At 47.1% G+C, this 16,467-nt stretch overlaps 1 protein-coding gene across 7 annotated transcripts in view; it reads left to right on the top strand.

The window, feature by feature from the left end:
* Nucleotides 1-16,467, top strand: part of sulf2b (sulfatase 2b) — a 172,903-nt gene that overhangs the window by 126,125 nt on the left and 30,311 nt on the right. For 6 of the 7 annotated variants that reach the window (XM_029719510.1, XM_029719511.1, XM_029719506.1 and 3 more), the window contains exons 3-5: nucleotides 4,627-4,868; nucleotides 12,349-12,588; nucleotides 15,834-15,985. In XM_029719510.1, the coding sequence (XP_029575370.1) occupies nucleotides 4,697-4,868; nucleotides 12,349-12,588; nucleotides 15,834-15,985 (564 nt within the window). In that variant the 5' untranslated portion in view covers nucleotides 4,627-4,696. Of the gene's footprint in view, nucleotides 1-391; nucleotides 684-4,626; nucleotides 4,869-12,348; nucleotides 12,589-15,833; nucleotides 15,986-16,467 lie in introns of those variants that run through there. The other variant, XM_029719509.1, reaches the window with a different exon arrangement.

The raw sequence follows: 16,467 nt of genomic DNA, 5'->3' as shown, positions 1-16,467 counted from the left end.
TCTGTAGTGCCCAGATGGGGTCGGCGCTCTGTCTCTGGTGTGTTAGTGCTGTGAGGCTCTCTCTCTCTCTCTCTCTCTCTCTCTCTCTGTGTAGCTGTTAACCCTTTGGGGAAACAGTATCCCTAGCCGTATCCCCAGCCCACAGCCCCCTGGAGAGAGGACAGCACAGGGAGAGGTGTGGGCGCTAAATTGAAAACAGTAGACCCCGAGGTTAGAGCACATCAATCCTGAGATATGGGGTGCCTGGGAAGACTGGAGGAGGAATTAAAGGGGAGAGAGTGCAGCTGTGCAGGAGAGGGAGGGGGAAGAGGGGAGGCAGCGCAGAGAGAGTGAGAAAGAGAGTGCACAGGGAGAGAGTTAGGGGAAAGCGAGTGCAGCGAGAGAGAGAGAGAGAGAGAGCGTGCGCACAGTGAGAGAGGGAGAGCTCAGCAGAGCAAGAGAGAGAACGCAAGAGCAAAAAGGAGCTCCGATAGTGAGACGGGCCGGGGAGAGAGAGCAGCAGAGAGAGAGAGAGAGGGAGAGGAATAAAGCCAGGGTCACGGAGAGAGAGAGACAAGGTTCAGTAGCGCTGCCATCAGGGATTACACTGCCATGCAACCTTAGTTGTGAGTGGAGGATTTTTGTTTGTCGTCGGATCCCAGGCGGTGCCGTGCAGTCCGAGCCCTGGGCATCACTGCAATGAGGTAGGGCTGCGATGGGAGAGGGAGCCGGAGTGGGACTGGCTGGGCTCGCGGTAGTGAGAGAACTGTCTGTAGGGATGGAGTGATGATCCTCTGTAGTCTACCGTACATTCAGGCTATTTATAGGTTTCCATCAGAGATTGAAGTTTTAATCTGCTTTTTCCCGCTTTGTAGCTTCTACTCACTGTCCTGTGTAGTCAGAGGAACTTGGATCTAGGATCTGTTCCTATCCACCACAGAGCAGTGATGATTTTAAGGCTTGAAGTAAAGTCTCCCTGTTGCATCCCTGTTTGTAGTTCCGGCTCCCAGTCTTGCTCCATCTGAAGTTGGGTGGGTATAAAGCACGTCTGGCCACTGTGATTCTCGGTGGAGACTAGTGGCGTTGAGATATACAGCGCTCTGTGGTTGTGACTGTCTGTAGGGAGTTGGGTCTCCCATGAGACTTGTGGAGGTCTATATATGTGGAGTAGAAATCTAGAGCCATGAATTGAAGGCTTGTAATAGAAGCGCACTGTCACAAGTTGTCAGACTCTCCTCAGAGGTTGTGTAGTTTCTGGTATACACTGTAAGATGTAATTCTGGGGTTCTGTGTCATGGAGTGGGCTGTACAGGCTCTCTGTGCCCCAGGGCTGCCTCGGCTCTTAGTTTGGGACAAAAGCTGCCCTGGCGTGAAATCTGCAGGAGGACTGCTGGAGCCCACGGTGTAGCTGGCTGAGGGGGAGAGAGTGAGGCTGTGTTTGGGGGGGAGAGGCCGAAGCCCCTCCAGTGGTGAAGAACATTGTAGCAGTCAGTCCGTCCTTTCCGCCCCAGCGAAGAGATGTGCTACTGGGAGAGGATGTCTGACTCCCCTTACCCCTCTCTTTCTCTCTCTCTGTCTCTGTCTCTGTTTCTGTCTCTCTGTCTCTCTGTCTCTGTCTCTCTGTCTCTCTGTCTCTCTGTCTCTCTGTCTCTCTGTGTCTCTGTCTCTGTCTCTGTCTCTGTCTCTGTCTCTCTCCCTGTCTGTATGTCTCTGTCTCTGGATCCACCAACATCATGACTCTATCGCAGAGACCTGTGTGATGCCGTGTGCATCACACATACAATATGAAGCACTCAAATCTCTCGTTTGTCTCTGGTGGTCCCTTTGTCTGATGTCATTCTGTTACTCTATACTGTACTTACACACAGTCATTTTGGGAATGTTATTATGCTGCTTAGCGTGCGGTGTTTCATAATGAAATATGTGTTAATAGGTACAGTATGCAGTATATTGAAAGTCGGAGATCGGAACGGAAGCACAGGTGTCATAGTAGATACCAGATCTTTGTGATAGTGATTAAATGTCCGAGAGCCCCTTTTCAGTTTCAAATCTACTCTGGATGTTTGGGAACTGAGGGTAATATACTGGAGATGATTTTGTCTGTTGACATTGTGTGCTCAGTGAATACATTTATTCTCCACTTTCTACATGGTGGTTTTGGTTTTTCTGTCCATTCATATGTAGCCCGCTCATTCACACCATGGTCTTGCTCTCCATGTTCAACAAATGAATAATGAAAGCTGATGATTTTACACAGATAAAGGCAACAAAAAAAAGCTCTTAATTGTGTCAGTATCAGAACAAAAATAATAGTTATTAGAAATCACAATTTTCCTATTATTTCAGAATAACATGACATATGTCTGGTGATATAACAGCGGACAGGATTAGTGCAGACGGATTTATATTTATCCCGTACACATACAATATGACATGGCAAGAATAAAAATGGGAAATCTCATACATGGGGTGCGCGCGTGTGTGTGTGTCTGTGTCTGTGTCTGTGTCTGTGTGTGTGTGTGTGTGTGTGTGTGTGTGTGTGTGTGTGTGTGTGTGTGTGTGTGTGTGTGTGTGTGTGTGTGTGTGTGTGTGTGTGTGTGCGCTCGTGTGAGACACGAGGTGGGGGGTGCGTGTAATCTCAGTATACTCTGTGTGAATAGTGTGGTTGTGAGGGTTTTTCCACCGCCGCAAGCTGTGCGTCTTTTGTGAAAGTGTGTGTGTGTGTGTGTGTGTGTGTGTGTGTGTGTGTGTGTGTGTGTGTGTGTGTGTGTGTGTGTGTGTGTGTGTGTGTGCGTGTGTGTGTGTGTGTGTGTGTGTGTGTGTGTGTGTGTGTGCGTGCTTGTGTGTGTGCCATATCTGGCTGCTGTTTTTGTCCTTTACTCCTCACTGTGTCTTTTGTAATGGTTCTCTACAGGGTGCGCCCAGCGCTCTATGCAGATTCCCCAGAAATCAAAGAGCAGGAAGGGGGCTACTTAAGACTGTTGTACAAAAACAAGAGTTAAGTAAATGACATCCTTTGCAATTGAAAGTAGGGATTTAAATGAATTGACGGAAGTGAGAGAACAGCTGTAGTCCATTGTGGTGTTCAAAATAATTCAAAACACTCAAAACCTAATTATCCTTTTAGAACCAGACCAAGCACCATTATTTTGACGCTTGCACCCTCATATTGTGAATTCATTAAATCATTTGGGCAATACATCCTAGATTAAATCCAATTTATTTTTGATATATTCCATTTAATTGCTCAAAGTTACTGCTTCATAATTCTTACGTCTTGTTATCGTCTGTTTTGATGTGGAGGTATTTCTCTGAGTTGAATCTTCATGAAAATCCATTTGGAAAGGTAGTGTTCAGCTGAGAATGTGACTGTGGATGTGGAGGTAGAGATGTGTGTGTGACAGCCTGCTCTACGAGGATATTTCCGTGAGGAGGCTGGTAATTAAAACACTGTAACAGTGTGACTAATCTGTTCCCTCTCCAGTCACTTCTGTGAGGCAGAATGGTTCAGAGTTACGACCTGTTTAGAATACTGTACAGATTACCAATAACTAAGTTTAAATGGTTCGGCGCTGTACGCTTTAAACTCATGGTCTCAATTAGGTAGGAGGCAAATGTTTGTTTATTTGGATGTCAAATGTCAAAATGTATAGTAGCTGTTTGGAGTATAATTATTATCATAGAAGAGCTCGTATTGAGAGCCTTGTCTGTTCAGTGCTGAGACGGATGCTGTGGGAGAATGGGGAGTAGAGAGAGAAAAAGATGTCTCTGCATTTCATTATGATTCTGTAGCCTGTTCTGTTCTCCATGTGAGGTGTGAGTGGACACTGCTGCTGGTGTAGCGCCTCCTTCCCCATGCGGGGGTGTGTTCTGTGATGAATCTAATGGCTGCAACATTCACACACACAGAGACACACACACACACACAAACACAGAGACACACACACACACACACACACAGAGACACACACACACACACACACACACACACAAACACAGAGACACACACAGAGACACACACACACAGAGACACACACACACAGAGACACACACACACACACACACACAGAGACACACACAGAGACACACACACACAGAGACACACATGGAGACACACACACACACACACACAGAGCCCAAGGACCACGCCCCCAGAGGGCACTCATTACTGCTCTGGTGAAAACCAGGGTTGCCGTGGTGACACGCTGAGGGGCAGATGGCGGCAGTCTCCAGGCAGGTCTCCCTAGCGGCCCTCCAATACTTTACACTGAACTAGTACACCAGCCCGGCTCTCATTGGTGCAGCAATGCTCCTTTAGGGCTGTGGTCCTTTGCGGTTGTCGAGAGCTCTACTGTCTGATGAACATAAACAGTCTCAAGTGCGACTCAGAAACTGAAGTAAAAAGGTTCTCTCTTTCAATGTGTTATCCAATGGACTAGCCTTATTTGGCTTTTCATGTGATCATCTATCTGTAGAAAATGTTTCCTGTGTTCCATTAGTCTGACCTTTGCTCTTGTGTCTCCAGGAGTGTTTTCACTCCCAATGTGTCTTCCATTGAACTAGCGTAATTTGCATTTGTGATAACCTGCATCTCTAGTGTTCCTGTGTTCCTGTAGTCTAACCTTTGTCCTCCTGTTGTGTCTCCAGGAGCTGTCCTAGCAGCGGCTGTAGCAGAGTCATCCAGTAGCAGTAGCAGGGTTAGAGGTCAGAGGTCACCATGGCGGGGCGGGGGACCCGTTACCTCCTCCTGCTTCTGGGGGTCGTGTCTCTGGCCCAGGCCTCCATCTTTCTGTCCAGCCAGCGCCTCAAGGCCCGCTTCCAGAGGGACCGCCGCAACATCAGGCCCAACATCATCCTCATTCTCACTGATGACCAGGACATGGAGCTCGGTGAGTCTGGCTTGACGTACGGCTCTCCAACCCTGTTCCCGGAGAGCTATCATCCTGTAGGTTTTATCTCCAACCCTGTTCCCGGAGAGCTATCATCCTGTAGGTTTTATCTCCAACCCTGTTCCCGGAGAGCTACCATCCTGTAGGTTTTCGCTCCAACACTAATCTAGCACACCTGATTCTAATAATTAGCTGGTTGATAAGATGAATCAGGTTAGTTACAACGGTAGTCGGAGCGAAAACCTACATGAGGGTAGCGCTCCAGAAACAGGGTTGTAGATAAAACCTACATGAGGGTAGCTCTCCAGAAACAGGGTTGTAGATAAAACCTACATGAGGGTAGCTCTCCAGAAACAGGGTTGGAGATAAAACCTACATGAGGGTAGCGCTCCAGAAACAGGGTTGGAGATAAAACCTACATGAGGGTAGCTCTCCAGAAACAGGGTTTGAGATAAAACCTACATGAGGGTAGCGCTCCAGAAACAGGGTTGGAGATAAAACCTACATGAGGGTAGCTCTCCAGAAACAGGGTTGTAGATAAAACCTACATGAGGGTAGCTCTCCAGAAACAGGGTTGGAGATAAAACCTACATGAGGGTAGCGCTCCAGAAACAGGGTTGGAGATAAAACCTACATGAGGGTAGCTCTCCAGAAACAGGGTTGTAGATAAAACCTACATGAGGGTAGCGCTCCAGAAACAGGGTTGGAGAGGCCTGCTTTACATCCATCCTATCCTCCTCTCTCTATACAGTAGAGGTTGTCTGGTATTTCAACATTGTGATCATAAGGCATCTACTATCTGACCACATGGACACCAATCAACCATGAAGACTAAAATACATCATAAACAAATCCAACCTTCCTCCGGGCCTACTCCGCTCATTGTAATGGCTGTCTCGTTGTAATGGCTGTCTCGTTGTAATGGCTGTCTCGTTGCAATGGCTGTCTCGTTGTAATGGCTGTCTCGTTGTAATGGCTGTCTCGTTGCAATGGCTGTCTCGTTGTAATGGCTGTCTCGTTGTAATGGCTGTCTCGTTGTAACAACTGTCTCATTGTAATGACTGTTGTTTATAGCTACCCATTTTAATTGACCGCAGGAAGAGAGGCCACACTGCTGGACGGTTGCGAGTAACAAACAAAATCAGACGATTAGCAGACAGTCTGTGAGACAGAACCTCCTTGCCCATCCTAACACATGTCGGACACACAAGTCTTTGTGTTACCGGGATATAGTAAGACATAGTCAGACACACAGATTTCAATGAAAGGGGAAAGAGAGTGCTGCTGAGCTTGACTCCAGCTCTCTCTCTCTGTCTTTCTCTGTCACGCTCAACTTTCTAGATTCTCTCAGACAGACAGAGAAATTGTCAGTCTCTTACGCAGCTGTTATTATCAAAGGAAATCCAGACACTGTAGGACGACCTCTCATTGAGAAGGAACCCTTTGGCACGTCAGCAACCATTATACCCACAATGCATCACTTCCCGTACGCCGAGGGCTCGGCACGCACACCCAACACTCCTCTCTCTGTCTCTATGTCTGCTGTGTTCAGTGGTGGACTGGCATCGGGACAGAAAGATGGTGGTAGGAGAGAGAGGGGTATAGAACATTTTTCCGCCACAGTCATTTTCACTGCGCTAGGAGAGACTGAGTTACAACGACAAAGCTTCACACCAGCTCACTTCATAACTTAGAGGATTTCATCCCCTGAGCCTCACTAGATTAACTGACCGCAACCAGAAAAATGTAAGGAATTTCATTGTTACGGAATGAAAAAGAGACTAATTCCAAATGGAAACCAGTGGGGTTTTAGCTGAAATCCTTGGTAAAATTTTTCTAAAGAAATTAGAAAAAAGCCTCTACTCCATACAGGGCAGGCACTTTTGTATACTTCTGGCCCCTCTTTGGACGCTGTGTTAACTAACCTCCAGACGAGCTTCAATGCCATACAAATCTCCTTCCGTGGCCTCCAACTGCTCTTAAACGCAAGTATAACTAAATGCATGCTATTCAATCGGTCACTGCCCGTACCTGCTCGCCCGTCCAGCATCACTACTCTGGACGGCTCTGACTTAGAATACGTGGACAACTACAAATACCTAGGTGTCTGGTTAGACTGTAAACTCTCCTTCCAGACTCACATTAAGCGTCTCCAATCCAAAATTAAATCTAGAATCGGCTTCCTATATCGCAACAAAGCATCCTTCACTCATGCTGCCAAACATACCCTCGTAAAACTGACCATCCTACCGATCCTCGACTTCGGTGATGTCATCTATAAAATAGCCTCAAACACTCTACTCAACAAATTGGATGCAGTCTATCACAGTGCCATCCGTTTTGTCACCAAAGCCCCATACACTACCCCCTGTACGCTCTCGTTGGTTGGCCCTCGCTTCATACTCGTCGCCAAACCCACTGGCTACAGGTTATCTACAAGTCTCTGCTAGGTAAAGCCCCGCCTTATCTCAGCTCACTGGTCACTATAGCAGCACCCACTCATAGCACGCGCTCCAGCAGGTATATCTCACTGGTCACCCCCAAAGCCAATTCCTCCTTTGGTCGTCTTTCCTTCCAGTTCTCTGCTGCCAATGACTGGAACGAACTGCAAAAATCTCTGAAGCTGGAGACTCATATCTCCCTCACTAGCTTTAAGCACCAGCTGTCAGAGCAGCTCACAGATCACTGCACCTGTACATAGCCCATCTGTAAACAGCCCATCTATCTACCTACCTCATCCCCATACTGTATTATTTATTTATCTTGCTCCTTTGCACCCCAGTATCTCTACTTGCGCATTCATCTTCTGCACATCTACCATTCCAGTGTTTAATTGCTATATTGCAATTACTTCGCCACTATGGCCTATTTATTGCCTTAACTCCCTTATCTTACCTCATTTGCACTCACTGTATATAGACTTTTTGTTTTCTTTTTGTTCTACTCTATTATTGACTGTATGTTTAGTTTATTCCATGTGTAACTCTGTGTTGTTGTATGTGTCGAACTGCTTTGCTTTATCTTGGCCAGGTCGCAGTTGCAAATGAGAACTTGTTCTCAACTAGCCTACCTGGTTAAATAAAGGTGAAATAAAAAGTAAAATAAACATACAGTGCCTTCGGAAAGTATTCAGACCCCTTGACTTTTTCCACATTTTGTTACGTTACAGCCTTATTCTAAAATGTATTGAAAAAACATTTTCCTCATCAATCTACACACAATACCCCATAATGACAAAGCAAAAACAGTTTTTTATAAATGTTTGCAAATCTATAAAAATAATAATAACTGAAATATCACATTTACATAAGTATTCAGACCCTTTACTCAGTACATTGTTGAAGCACCTCTGGCAGCGATTACAGCCTTGAGTCTTCTTGGGTATGACGCACAAGCTTGGCACACCTGTATTTGGGTTGTTTCTCCCATTCTTCTCTGTAGATCCTCTCAAGCTCTGTCAGGTTGGATGGGGAACGTCGCTGCACAGCTATTTTCAGGTCTCTCCAGAGATGTTTTATCAGGTTCAAGTCCGGGCTCTGGCTGGGCCACTCAAGAACATTCAAAGACTTGTCCCGAAGCCACTCTTGCATTGTCTTGGCTGTGTGCTTAGGGTCGTTGTCCTGTTGGAAGGTGAACCTTCGCCCCAGTCTGAGCGGTCGGGAGCAGGTTTTCATCAAGGATCTCACTATGCTTTGCTCCATTCATCTTTCCCTAGATTCTGACTAGTCTCCCAGTCCCTGCCGCTTAAAAATATCCCCACAGCATGATGCTGCCACCACCACCCTTCAACATAGGGATGTTGCCTTGTTTCCTCCAGACGTGACGCTTGGCATTCAGGCCAAAGAGTTCCATCTTGGTTTCATCAAACCATTGAATCTTGTTTCTCATGGTCTGAGAGTCTTTTGGTGCTTTTTGACAAACTACAAAGCGGGCTGTCATGTGCCTTTTACTGAGGAGTGGCTTCCGTCTGGCCACTCTACCATAAAGACCGGATTGGTAGAGTGCTGCTGAGATGGTTGTCCTTCTGGAAGGTTCTCCCATCTCCACAGAGGAAATCTGGAACTCTGTCAAAGTGACCATCGGGTTCTTGGTCACCTCCCTGACCAAGGCCCTTCTCCCCCAGCCAGCTCTAGGAAGATTCTTGGTGGTTCCAAACGTGTTCCATTTAAGAATAATGGAGGCCACTGTGTTCTTGGGGACCTTCAATGCTGCAGAAATATTGTGGTACCCTTCCCCAGATCTGTGCCTCGACACAATCCTGTCCCAGAGCTCTACGGACAATTCCTTTAACCTCATGGCTTGGTTTTTGCTCTGACCTGCACTGTCAACTGTGGGACCTTACATAGACAGGTGTGTGCCTTTCTAAATCATGTCCAATCAATTGAATTTACCACAGGTGGACTCCAATCAAGTTGTAGAAACATCTTAAGGATGATCAATGGAAACAGGATGCACCTGAGCTCAATTTTGAGTCTCATAGCAAAGGGTCTGAATACTTATGTAAATAAGGTATTTCTGTTTTATATTTTTTACAAATTTGCAAACATTTCTAAAACCCTGTTTTTGCTTTGTCATTATGGGGTATTGTGTGTAGATTGATGAGGAAAAAATATTATTTAATACATTTTATTATACGGAAGTAAAGTAACAAAATGTGGAAAAAGTCAAGGGTTCTGAATACTTTCCGAATGCACTGTATACCCGGTTATGTCATCACCTGAAATGACAGCCAGACCAGGAAGATACCACCTCTGCTCTCTGCCAATGACCCTCTCTGCTCTGGGCCACCCGGCGCTAAATGGTTGAATATGCAGGCTTTCTACTGGGCAGCTAACTCTGCATCAAACAGAGTCCTGGACTAGGAGAGCATGTGGCTCTACCGTGATGTAATGACTCGCAGGTGAATACTTGTCCGTCAACGGGTCCCTCTTCAGAGCACTCCATTTATGACTAGGCAGCTGTTCCCTAAACACTAACCACTCTCCACTCTCCAGCTCTCTCCACACTGCATCATAGTTCCCTCGAGTGCCTGAAAATGGACACGTCCCGTTCCGCCCAGATTGAGGAAAAAGCTTTAGTTATAGTAGTTATCGCTCTCCCTCCTCTGTTTCCTTCAGTCTCCCCTCTCTTTTCCTTTCACGTTGTTGCAGTGTGAAAGGCAGCCTATCTCACATGAATGCAGTTCAATCAGCTGTATCCATCTTCTCATTGTGGCTCCCATTCATTTGGCACAGAAATATGACTGACGCAGCTCAATAGCCATGGAGAGGCAGAGATGAAAGCAGATTGAAGAACACCTTGTCAAAGTCATTTTCACATCAATTTACAATTACCTTAAGCCTGTGGAAAAAGAGAGGATCTTCCTGAACGAAAATGGCCCCTGAAGACTCCAGATTTTTGGGATAATGAACTATTGTACTGCCTCACTTAGGCGGCTCTCCAATGGATCCAATGGTTGATCAATATATTGCTTTTTCAAATGTACAAGCTTATGTAGCGTTTCACAATATACTGTTTGGAATGAAAGTCGCACAGCCTTGTTATCTGTGAAATATCTCCCATGTTAAAGAGAGCTTTCCCCTCCCTGTCTGAACCTCTGTAGGACACCATGTTGACATTTCTCTGAATGGCCAGCCCTGTGTTTTAACCTTTGTCTGGTTGTTAAAGGCCTGGTGATTGTCTGTGAAAAGGTCAAGTAGCTCAGGACTTCCTCTGTCTGTACACTTCACCCTGCCCTTCCTGGCCCCACCTCTCTCTATATGTGAGGGGTTGTGTGTGTGTGTGTTCCTGAACCTTTGACTGGATTGGCTGTACACATTACACACAAAGCCCATAAAACTCAGCCACATATGGAGGATTCATTCATCCTATAGGTCTAAATAGGAAGAGGATCATTTTCTTACTGTTCATTCAGAAAAGCCAGGATGAATTGAAATCCCCTTTACAAAAGAGGTCAGCTGACTCCCTGCCAAACTCACAGGTCAATCCTTACTGGGATCCTATTGCTCTCAGCATCTCCTCTCTGCCAGCCCCCCATCCATCCCCTGTTAGTGAAGCCAGCCCCCATCCATCCCCTGTTAGTGAAGCCAGCCTCCATCCATCCCCTGTTAGTGAAGCCAGCCTCCATCCATCCCCTGTTAGTGAAGCCAGCCCCCATCCATCCCCTGTTAGTGAAGCCAGCCCCCATCCATCCCCTGTTAGTGAAGCCAGCCCCCATCCATCCCCTGTTAGTGAAGCCAGCCCCCATCCATCCTCTGTTAGTGAAGCCAGCCAGACCCCATCCATCCCCTGTTAGTGAAGCCAGCCAGACCCCATCCATCCCCTGTTAGTGAAGCCAGCCAGACCCCATCCATCCCCTGTTAGTGAAGCCAGCCAGCCCCCATCCATCCCCTGTAAGTGAAGCCAGCCTCCATCCATCCCCTGTTAGTGAAGCCAGCCCCCATCCATCCCCTGTTAGTGAAGCCAGCCAGACCCCATCCATCCCCTGTTAGTGAAGCCAGCCAGACCCCATCCATCCCCTGTTAGTGAAGCCAGCCCCATCCATCCTCTGTTAGTGAAGCCAGCCAGACCCCATCCATCCCCTGTTAGTGAAGCCAGCCAGACCCCATCCATCCCCTGTTAGTGAAGCCAGCCAGACCCCATCCATCCCCTGTTAGTGAAGCCAGCCAGACCCCATCCATCCCCTGTTAGTGAAGCCAGCCAGCCCCCATCCATCCCCTGTTAGTGAAGCCAGCCTCCATCCATCCCCTGTTAGTGAAGCCAGCCAGACCCCATCCATCCCCTGTTAGTGAAGCCAGCCAGCCCCCATCCATCCCCTGTTAGTGAAGCCATTCCTCTCCTGTCTCTCCTGCCTCTCCTCTTCTCTTCTGCCTCTCCTCTTCTCTTCTCTTCTGCCTCTCCTCTACTGCCTCTCCTCTCCTCCTCTGCCTCTCCTCTTCTCTCCTGCCTCTCCTCTCCTCTAATGCCTCTCCTCTCCTATCCTGCCTCTCCTCTTCTCTCCTGCCTCTCCTCTCCTCTACTGCCTCTCTTGCCTCTCCTCTCCTGCCTCTCCTCTCCTCTCCTCTCCTCTCCTCTCCTCTCCTCTCCTCTCCTCTCCTCTCCTCTCCTCTCCTGCCTCTCCTCTTCTCTCCTGTCTCTCCTCTCCTGCTTCTCCTGCCTCTCGTCTTCTCTCCTGCCTCTCCTCTTCTCTCCTGCCTCTCCTCTCCTGCCTCTCGTCTGCTCTCCTTTGTGTTGTCTGTTTAATCCTCTTTATCCTCCCAGGAGAGGGACAGACATCGAGGCCCTTCTCCCCATATCCCCTCCTCGCTCCTTCCTTCTCACACTCGCGTAATTAGCAGAACAGATGACATTCTCCCTCTATTGACATGGTATTGTTTAGTGGTGCGTGTGGGCTACCTCCTGCTAGTTACATGTTTGCCTGGAACAGAGTGGATCTGACCCGTGTGTGTGTTTCTCTCTCTCCCTCTCTGTCCCTCCTCAGGCTCCATGCAGGCTATGAATAAGACCCGTCGTATCATGGAGCAGGGCGGGACTCACTTCTCCAACGCCTTTGTGACCACGCCCATGTGCTGTCCTTCGCGCTCCTCCATGCTGACGGGGAAGTACGTTCACAACCACAACACCTACACCAACAACGAGAACTGCTCCTCTCCCTCCTGGCAGGCCCAGCACGAGACTAGGACCTTTGGAGTGTACCTCAACAACACCGGCTACAGGACAGGTCAGTGGTCCGTACAGAGCGACACACACACACAGATGTACAGACAGGCACACGCACACACACACACACACACACACACACACACACACACACACACACACACACACACACACCTGAAGCTACCCAACTCTCTGAAGGCATGTATCTCCTATTCAATTAAGCCAAACACTCATTTAATTGAGAAGTCAGATATTTGTCATAATTAGGTTAGACATTGCACACCCTCAGTCAGGGCTTGTGAAAGCTGTTAGATGGGTTTTCCACTGCCTGGTGTTCTGTTCTCTGCTGATGCTGAGTGTGCTAGCTAGGCAGCAGCCTGAGTGGGGCTGAGAACACTGGGGCTGTCCCAAATAGCACCCTATTACCTATAAAGTGCACTACTACCCTATGGGCCCGGGTCAACAGTAGTGCACTACTACCCTATGGGCCCGGGTCAACAGTATAAAAGGAATAGGGTGCCATTTGGGATGAACACCGGGCCTCTCTGAGTGGATGGCCATTATCTGTGATGGGCTCCACTGTTTCACCCACACAGACGCTGACATTCTGTGTCTCGTCCACTCTGTTCCTATTGCATCAGGTAGGCCTACATGGCCCACAGTCATAACAGAGGAAAAGTCATTTCTGGAGCCAGTTCTGTCATGCTCTTTTTCCTGTCCTCCAGAAATCACTGGAATTATGGGAAATGAACACACACAAGCATGCACACAAACACACATTATCAAGATGGCGCCGACCGAGAGGGTCGCCTCGCTTTTAGTCCTTAGGAAACTTTGCAGTGTTCAGTTTTTTTATGTAGCACAAGCATTTCGCTACACTCACAATAACATCTGCTAACCATGTGCATGTGAACAATACGATTTGATTTGATCCGTTATTGTTTAATGTGCACACGTGCACTCAATTTCAAAACACGCATTTGATGATGTGGTTATGTGCTCCTTCCACAAACATTTGAAGTTAAATCTTTGTGATTCATTCCAAAATGAAAGGAGAAGCTCTGCACTACTGTAGCAATATCATATTACCACACGCATTCATTGAAATCCTAATAAGGAATGTAGAAACTCAAAAGAGTTCCAATCAGTCAAGAAAATGGCACTCGGTGACAACTAGACATGCTGTAGTGTCTGTTCCAAGCAGACTCCCTACAAATCCTCCATGTTCCCACGGACGGAAACAGGAACCCACTTCTGTCTACAACGTGTCTGTGCTGTGCATCTGTCAAACAGCACCCTGCCGCTCCCCAACACGAGCTTTGTCACAGGACTCCTGCCTTGTGGCAGCCCATCAGTTCTGTGTTCCCGTTGAGCCACTGAAGAACTGTCCCTTCCCCCAGAGGGATGCGCTGTGGCTGGGCCAGTAGTGTGTGGTTGGTGGTGCTGCTTACACTGTAACTCTGCTGATTTAGAATTAGCTGACTGCTGATTTCGTATTATGATCTAAAAGGCTAAACTGATCCTATATCAGCAATCCTAGACTCTTTGCAAAAACAGGCCTGTTAAGAACAAACTGTCTGTGTTTTTAACTATTAGAAACTTCACCATGTGGAGAAACTCTATGTATGTATATACAGTGAGCTCCAAAAATATTGGGACAGTGGTTATGTACTTCAGAACCTTGGATTTGAAATGATACAATGACTATGAGGTTAAAGTGCAGACTGTCAGCTTTAATTTGAGGGTATTTTCATCCATATCTGGTGAACCGTTTAGAAATTACAGCACTTTTTGTACATAGTCCCCACACTTCTACATTCAGGTGGATGCTACCATGATTATGGATCATCCTGAATGAATCGTGAATAATGAGGAGTGACAAGTATATCCCCGAGACATGCTAACCTCTCACCATTACCAATAACAGGGAAGATTAGCATTTTGGGGGGGTATGATATTTGGACGTCTAACTTTCTCACTCTCGGAGCGTTCAGAGCGCACACTGGACGCTCTGGCCGAGGAGTAGGCTTGATCTGAGCGTTGATCTGACCTATCAACAGCAGTCAAGCACCCAAGCTAACTGGCTAACGTTGGCTAGCTACTTCCAGACACAAATGAGAGAACACCTCACTCTGACCATTTTTCATGCCCTAACAGAGCTGGTTAGGCTGTTTTCATGTTATCCAGAGCGTTGGTGACTGCAAATGTGCTGTTGGCAACAATTTAATGAAGTTTTTTTTGCCAATGTTTACTGACACCAGCCATATTCAACGGGTGTTGAGCGTTCGTAAATTCGGCTGTTATTCTGCTCTCTGGCACACTCAGATGAGAGTGCTCTGGAATCGGAACAGGTAACCAGGGAGAATTTACCAGCTACGCCTATCGACAGTTGTCGCAGTGACATCATGAACATTCTATTGAAATGGTTACTTGCATAGTGGAGAGCAGCACTTATGCAGTTCTACTACGTGATATCTTTCATAAAAGCAGTGTTAGAAAGGATTACCTACACATACTGACCAGCTCATGTTATAGACAGAAGAGTGCTACATGACAGACCAATCCCAACCATCTCTCGGCATGTCCAGCCCACTCATTATCTCATCCAATCATGGCTAACGGGAAGGTTGCTGGCTTTTTCTGTGGCTAAACCAACTAGGCTCGTAATTTAACAATTTGATTCATATTTACAGATGGCATACAAGTTTGTTATTAAGGCACATGAAATTTCACATGTTCCAGAAGGCATTTCTGGCCAAAAACTCATTTTGATTTAAAAAAAAGTTCTCCTGTGAAGTAGTGATGCACGACATACACCTAGTTTCCTGAAATGAGTGTTGTTACTAAGTATTGTTTGTTTCTTGAAAACAAGATGGTGCATCTCAAGAGATTTCATCCTGCAAAATGTCAAATAAATAATGTAGTATTCTCCCTCAGCTACTTCCTGGTAATCCACCTGGAGGGGAGCAGATCAGTCTTGTCTCTGACATTTATCCATTCCAAATTCAGCAGAAGCAGCAGTAGCAGCAGTAGCAGCACTTGGACAGCCAGAGCTTTTTACTTCCCATGCTTATGCTTTCATCGATCCGTCTGTTGGTTTGTTAGTGCACCCCCAACAGCTGAATCATGAGTATTGACGTACGTGTCAGTGACATTTCAGCCTCCACTGCCCAATCCCTCCTTCCTCCATCCATCCTTTCACAAGAAAAGCAAATGATTAAGTGTGTAGATGAAACCAATTAGATTGGATGTAACTAAGTGAATTGAATTGGCTTTTCTGCCTTTGTCGTGTGGCCCACCATGCAGGCTTCTTTGGGAAGTACCTGAATGAGTACAACGGTTCCTATATTCCTCCTGGATGGAGGGAGTGGGTGGGGCTGATCAAGAACTCCCGCTTCTACAACTACACCCTGTGCAGGAATGGAGTCAGAGAGAAACACGGCTGCGAGTACCCTAAGGTCTGTATAATATCTGTGTGTGTGTGTGTGTGTGTGTTACTTCTCTGGTGCTGTGCTCTGCCTGTGGCTGTGTGCACGATATAGTCTAGGGTTCAGATCTTACATCAGCCATCAACGATGACCCACTCTTCATTTACCTACATTTACCCACTGCATCTTCTCTCAACATGTTTCCCAACGGCATAGAAATATGTATCTGTCCTGTTTCCCAACACCACCCCATAGCCTGTCCAGCACAACACCTGGCCCCAGTTTAGTTCTAGTGGTGCCTGCCAACTCTTTCCAGGAATGGGTTCCTCCCACAGTAGAGAGGGATGGAGGGGAGGAGCAGGAACACTGCCCTGCAGATGTACACAACCTGTTCACTAAAGGCTCTATCTCCATCCCTCACGGCCACTGGCTCGGAGAGGGGGTAAGAGAGTAGGGGCAGCAGGAGGAGAGGAAAAGAGGAGTGTGAAACACTGACTGCATATTCCCCTTGG

Source organism: Salmo trutta, chromosome 28 (genome assembly GCF_901001165.1).
Source record: "Salmo trutta chromosome 28, fSalTru1.1, whole genome shotgun sequence".
Taxonomy (NCBI): Eukaryota; Metazoa; Chordata; class Actinopteri; order Salmoniformes; family Salmonidae; genus Salmo; species Salmo trutta.
The sequence above is the reverse complement of the archived record's forward strand: the minus strand, read 5'-3'. Positions and strand labels throughout refer to the sequence as shown.